This window comes from Terrapene carolina, unplaced genomic scaffold (assembly GCF_002925995.2).
Source record: "Terrapene carolina triunguis isolate 2854851 unplaced genomic scaffold, T_m_triunguis-2.0 Scaffold58, whole genome shotgun sequence".
Lineage (NCBI taxonomy): Eukaryota > Metazoa > Chordata > Testudines > Emydidae > Terrapene > Terrapene triunguis.
The window spans coordinates 93,237,614-93,244,293 of record NW_020664409.1 but is presented as its reverse complement, the minus strand read 5'-3'; the positions used below and the strand labels follow the sequence as shown (position 1 = coordinate 93,244,293).

The 6,680-nt window shown below is 42.4% G+C and overlaps 1 protein-coding gene across 1 annotated transcript; it reads right to left on the bottom strand.

Moving 5' to 3' along the window:
* Positions 1 to 792: 792 nt before the first annotated feature.
* FAM83A (family with sequence similarity 83 member A) lies at positions 793 to 6,078 on the bottom strand. Its single transcript, XM_024197298.1, has 3 exons — positions 5,602 to 6,078; positions 3,245 to 3,412; positions 793 to 921 (listed from the first exon to the last, which is right to left on the bottom strand). The coding sequence occupies exons 1-3, from the start codon at positions 6,076 to 6,078 to the stop codon at positions 793 to 795; spliced, it is 774 nt and encodes a 257-aa protein (XP_024053066.1).
* Between the last annotated feature and the right edge of the window lie 602 nt (positions 6,079 to 6,680).

Sequence of the window (6,680 nt, the reverse complement as noted above, 5' to 3'; positions counted from 1 at the left end):
ACAAAAGTGGTGTTATGTGTATAAATGTTATTTATTAGTTGTATTAGAGTAGTGCCTAGATGTCCCAAATGAGATCAGAGTCCACTGTGCTAGGCATTACACCCTGAATAATTTACTATCAAGCCAGACAACGGGTGTCGGAAAATAAGGGTTATCATCACATTTTTTATAGATGTGTACCCAAGCTACAGAAAGATTAAGGTGAAAGCTTAGCACCACAGAAGTCAATGGCAAACCTCACATAGGAAGTCTGGGGGGCAGCGCTAAGAATTGGACCCAGATTTCCTGAGTCCCAGTTCCAGTTCAACACCCTAACCACATCGCCATCCTTCCTCTAAGCTGTAGAGCTTTAGTATGAACTTGCCACAGTTCCAGACTGCACCAATAACTATCACGTATAACCATGAATGACTTGCGGCATGTTAGCCAGGACCACTGGAGACAGGGATCTTTTTTTCTGAGAATTATGATAGCCAAACTTTGCTATGCAGGGTAAATAGTCTCTGTAGTACAATTTGACCATTGCATGGTACATGGTTCTCAGAAGGAAAAAAAAAAACCACCCAAAAACACTTTAAGGGGAACCACTCTTGATCCTCAGTATGCTTAGGGCCTATGAATCATAACCCAGAGTAAACCTTTACTTTCTGAAATACTTTTATCTGTAACCCAGCCTTCATGTGTACAGCACCTAACGCAATGGGGCTCTGATCCCTGAGTAGGACCCCTAAGTGCAACTTCAATTCAAATAATAATAGCATTATCCTCAGGTAGAAAATGTGATGACTGATCTCACCTGTATGAGCCAGAGAGAACGTATCTCCAATCAGAGATGATGAATTTTTCCTGGATTTGCCCTGAGAATTTCCTGCCTGACTTGGCACAGTAAACCTCTCCGGTAACACTTCGGACTGAAATATTCTAGAGAAGACAACAACAAAAACAAAAAAACAACAACAACCAGTAAACACATATTAAAATTCATCATCCTATTGCAAAATTTAGCTGGTAATCTCGCTCTTCTCCCCTAGCCTCTATTGCTTAATTTCTCCCTCTCTCTGCTAGGATTTCTTATTTAATTCCCCAACTGTATATTTTAACACTGTAAAGTGCTGTTGCATAGAGTTTAGACCAAATCTTTGTCAGACTTTGTCATGTGGTGCAATGCCATTGATTTCAATGGGGGAGCAAACTGGGCTATACATTTGGCCTTTGTATGGAAACCTATACAAAATGGAGCTATACTGTATAGAATTGTAAATTTTTGGACACAGCTGGGCCCCCCAGATCTATGACGGTGACACACCACCTATTGAAATGAATGGCAGGTGTATGTCCATAGCTGTGACTAGAATTAGACCCCTAGAGTCAGATCCTCAGCGAGTGTAAATCAGTGTAACTCCACTAACTCCCAGGGAACTATGTCTATTTGCACCAGATGAGGATCTGGTTCTTAGTGTTTTATGTTGTCTCTAGTATAAAAAATTTCAGGCTAAACCCCACTCCTCTTATTAATGAGGCCCTGAGCCTACAAAGACTTACACATATGCTTCACTTTACACACTGTATTATTATTATTTATCATACTATAGGGCTAGCGTCACAAAGGAACTTAGGCATGGTGATGCTGCACATTGCTACACTTCACTTAGGCACCTAGAAAATCACTGGGAATCACAAAGCCTGGGTTAGGTGCCTTGGCTCCTTATACAATGAATGGGGAGAGAAAGGTGCCCTAGAATGGGGTTCCCAAATGTCATCACGTTAAGTGGTTCCTCATCCCACCTAAGCTAGCCAATGGGAGGGGCCAAGAGGAGGGGTGTGTGGTACGCCTCTCCCTTGTCTCAGAGATAGAGGCCTAAGTCTGGGCTGCAGGAAGGTTCCTCCCTCTGCCTGGGATTCTCAGCGGCATTCCCTCTCTTGCAGTAAGGTGCCAGCGCCATTTTGGCAAGAAGCTGGGAGTAGAGGGGGAGGCACTCCCTCACAACTTTTAGCCCAATGGTTAGGGTACTCACCTGGGCTTTGGGAGAGACCCCCCAGTCCAAGTCTCCCCTCAGCTGACTGCCCTAACCACTGGCCTCTGGGATATTCTGGCATAGCCCTCCTCCTATCTTACAGATGTTGATGCTGTTCCACTGTGGATTAACTAATGAAAGAGTCTTTGGGCCAGAGACAAACATCAAGCAAGCAAACCCAAGAATGACTCTGTAGCCTGGTGGTTAAAGCACTCACATTGGAGAGCCAGGATCCAGTCCCTCTGCTCCAATGACTTTTTAAAATTATTTCTTCACAGTGGAACATTCCTCCCCTTCCTCCCAGCTGCTTTGTAGAAGCTCACCTATGCGGGCCCAATCTGCTACGTGAACTCTCAGCGTGCTTGCTGGATTGGGCCCCGCAGGTGAATTAGGTGGCAGAAAGCCTGTCTTCTCAATATTCACACAACACTTTCGGGCTTAGACGTCCGGACACCTGGCATGAGGCTGCAGTGCACGTGGTGTCTCGGAAGCTTTTACTTTCTTACTTACTCGGAAGCTTTCAGGTGCCTTGGAAGCTTTTACTGCGAGACTTTAGGTGCTGAGCAAGTTTACGGTTCGGTGACAGCAGAGCAGGGGCTTTATGAATCCCAGTGAGACCCAATTCTGGGATTTAGGTGTCTAAAGTGGCAGTTAGTCACCTAAGTCCTTTTGTGAATCTAACCCGTAATGCCTGAGGGTCCCTAGTCATAGACCAGGATGGCACTGTGCTTGGTGCTAGTTCCACTGATTTCCGCAGCACTACTTGCCAGGTATAAAGTTAAGCACATGCGCTTAAGTCTTTGTAGGATCAGGGCCCTAACAGATCAGTCGTGTTTGGATGAATAAAGGGGGAGCACACTTTGGCTCATGAGTTTTTAAACCCTGTGTTTCATGAAGGCATATTTTCAATAAACAAACCAGCTCCTTAGTTCTTATGCTTCCCCGGCTTGGGGATTTAACAAAAGTTCAAACACCATCATGAAAATTTTTAATTAGTCTCAATTTACTTAGAAACTTGGGGGCCGTTTATAGAAGAAAGTTTATTTCTTTATTCAGTTTTCTTTCACGTAGTTGAAGACAAATTAGGCTAGCAGCCAGATACTTGTTAAATCGCAATTCAAATTAATACCCATGATACTGAGTTACAGCAGAAGAGTATGAGTCAAAACAAGTTAGAAATTAGGACCGAAAGCTCTAAGGCTTTAAGAGTTTTGTGTAGTCAGCGATACCTTGAAGTGATCCTCTGCAATCTGCACCTTGTCACACATCTCACTGAAGAGCTTTATATTACTTTGATCAAGCAACAGATAGACAAAAACACCTCGTTTGTTAGCCGCCTCTAGCACATCACAGAATATCTCGGTATCAGTGAAAACATCCATCATAATGGCCAGAACCTAGGGAGAAAAGGCACTGGTGTAAACAGAGCAAAGATACATGATTTTGGGATGCCAGTAAAATATAATGCTTATTTTACAAATAAAAGCTTAAATGGTGTGGCGGAGAGGGGGATATTTTATATAGATCCCTTTCCTTGTATATAGATGAGCACCCAGTTCAAAGGGATATCTTGATATTACTTTATTGCTCATATAAAACCAATCTAAAATATCATTTTTTCTTTATAGGTCCTTTTACTAAGAAATCTTAGCGTGACCTAGGAATTTGTAGCCTGGAGTTCAGTACTGGGGAAAATAATTAAACGACAATCAGAAAACAATAAGAAAATAGCTAAAACGGGATTATTCCATATAAGATACACACAACTAGCTGAATTTCTCCCACAAATCAAATGTATACAGTATGAATTCATAGAAAGAAGCTTCTTCCATGCTACCCCTCAAGCCTGGAGCAATCCTCAATTCTACAACTGTCCGTATGTCGGTGGACTCAGGTTAGGACCAACATTTAGATTTCATTTTAAAAATGAGTTTCATAAAGCCTAATATTAATAGAATTTTTTTCAATTATTTTTTAAAGTAATTTTATTTGAGATTAAACATTCTGCCCCTCCACCCCCGCCGCACCAATTACACCCAAACAACTGAGTTAGTGTATGAGAGTCTCAAAGTAAAACTGACTAGAAACCAAAGGAAAAGAATCTTCTGGCTGCTCTAATGTACATAAGTGGGCTAAACTGGCCCCACAACAGCTAGGATTCAAGATGGAGATATAAAGCCACCTTTGCCCCCTATATTCCTTGAGCTGCACATTCTGTGCTGCGTCTCCTGGAGCCATCAACAAAAAATGAAATTTATCTGACTACAGCATAAGAGCTCTTGCAACTTTCATTGTAAGCCTTTTAAATAGTCTCCTCCAAAGTCTCACTCACAACTCCATTCTATTCACACAACGCAGCAACATTCTGGAGGAATAGGTGCCTCCTGTTCTAAGGACAACCTTTTAGATAAGCCAAAGTAGCTGCAGGCTGATAGAAGTGTCATATGTCCCATCCCTTTAGAGAGAGTAACTCACAGCACAGATGGCTATGGGTGCTAGTGACCAAGTAAAAACAGTTGAGGTTAAAGTGAAATTTTACTCTGAAAAGTGTCTGTAAAATATCATTGAAGGGTCCATGTTTATTGTCTTGCAAACATCTCCAGATAAAACATGTTCAGTTTACAAATACAATGATGTATTTTCTAACTGCCAACCCTTCAAACCCAACGTGGAGTCTGAGCTTCAAAACCGATTCTTTCCTTCTACTGCACCATCACCAGTAACAAAGGTTCTACAGGCCAGATTAGACCCTCACTGACACCTGTTCTATCTATTGTCTTCAAATTATGACCTCAGTGACACCTGTCCAAACTCATGGGTTGCACAGATGTACTTGGTTAGAACTTAGTAAACAAATCTGTTTGAGTTGCACAAAAAGGAAGAAAACCTAGCTCCCACTTCCTTATCTTCGTTGGCTCTGAAAGGCTAAGAGGAGTCAAAAAGAGCAGTGAACATTTATTTTAGTCACTAAAATAAGAAGATATTGCTTTGAATACACACAGGGAGCGATCTGTTGAGTAAGTGCCATTCTTACAGTCACTTTTCAGAGCAAAACTGCACGTTAAGGTTTTCACAGTGCTTATGCAGAGATCTGGTTCAGACAGGCGGTGCACTGGTGTTCCAAATACAAAATGGCTGTGCAACTAGGATACATTTATTTTATTTGGGTACTTTTATTTTAAACATGAAGAACAAGAGAGTTTAGGTGTGCCAGTGAATTAATGTACTAACTTCTAATCACTGGAGGACTGGGTTTGAATTTAGCTCAGTCTAGGACATAAGTGAAATTGTTAGGTGCTTGCTTGGTTTTACTTTGGTTTCCCTTAATGCCAAACCCAAATGGCACAGTTGTTACCTTAAGGCCTTCACATAACAAAACCAGCTGCAGTTTTTCACAACACGATGTGAGAGGTACTGTCTGCAAAGGAGATAGGGCAAGCATAGAATGACTTGTATCACCCCTGCTTAGACAGAGGTGCATTGGCAAGGAACATACCAGGGTCTATTCTAACCAAGCACCACATTCAACAGTATTTATAAGGAGGGAGAAAAACAAACCCAAAGGAAACATGGAGTTTCTCTTTACCTGCCTGGTCTTGCTGATGCAGCGGCGTATAATGTCTCTGATGTTGCTGTTCTTCTCTGTTTGGAAATACACAGTGGCACTGGATTTCTCCTTTAGATAGGGCTTCTCTGCTGTGCTCCATGTGTGATGCAGGGCTGGTTCACTGCCTTCAGATATAGGGAAGTATGTTCCTGACTGGAGAGAACCAGCATCATTCTGCCTTGGTCCTGTCTCCCTCTCTGCGTGAGATTCATTAGCATAGTAAGGCTCTCTGGCATTTTTCTTAATATACTGAGCTTCCACGGAGGACAGAAAATCCACCTCTCTTTCTTCATTTAAGGCTTGTAGATAAGATTCAGTCCCACCGTCCAAAAGGGCATCAGTAGCTAGTCTTACACTTTCATGGTGGCTGAAATCTGCTTTTGTTGGCCTGACTGACTGATTCTTGATCTCCTCTAGCCGTTTCCTTATCTTGCCCACATGTCTCGATCGGCTCATTATTCTTTGTATCAGCAGTTGACTGATGCGTATGGTGAGCACTGTGCATATAGACTATACAGACGAGACCAACACAGCTCACCTTGTATGTAAACAAAGAACAAATGAGCTTCCCACTTGCAGACTCCACTCTGTTGTAAATTCCCTTTTGTTGAAGGAATCATTTGTTAATAAAAATGTTACTGCCGAAGGCAAATTGGCGCCACAAGCTCTCGCTGATTTTGTTGGTACAAGTGTATCCAAAAACTGAAGAGGTCGGTTTGCAGATGTCGTGCTTAAGCAAGGATTCTGCCTCAGACGGAACATAGGTTTAAAGCTGATTAATTTGCCAATTTGATAGACACACACCTTGCCCTGAGGGCACATGAAGAGTTCAACCTCGCAGTACCCAGTTCTGTCTGATTTAATCATACCTCCTTGCAGTACTCTCTGAAGGGTGTGCATGTGGAAGCATTGAGGCAAGCATTGTTGCACAACCTCCAGAACAGCTTGAGGGTTCCTATAGCATTTATTGTGCAGCCAAACCACCTCAGATGTTAACTCGCATGAAGACAGCAGCCGGTCCATAATTTCAAAACAGTTTAAAGGGGCACTGGCCACTG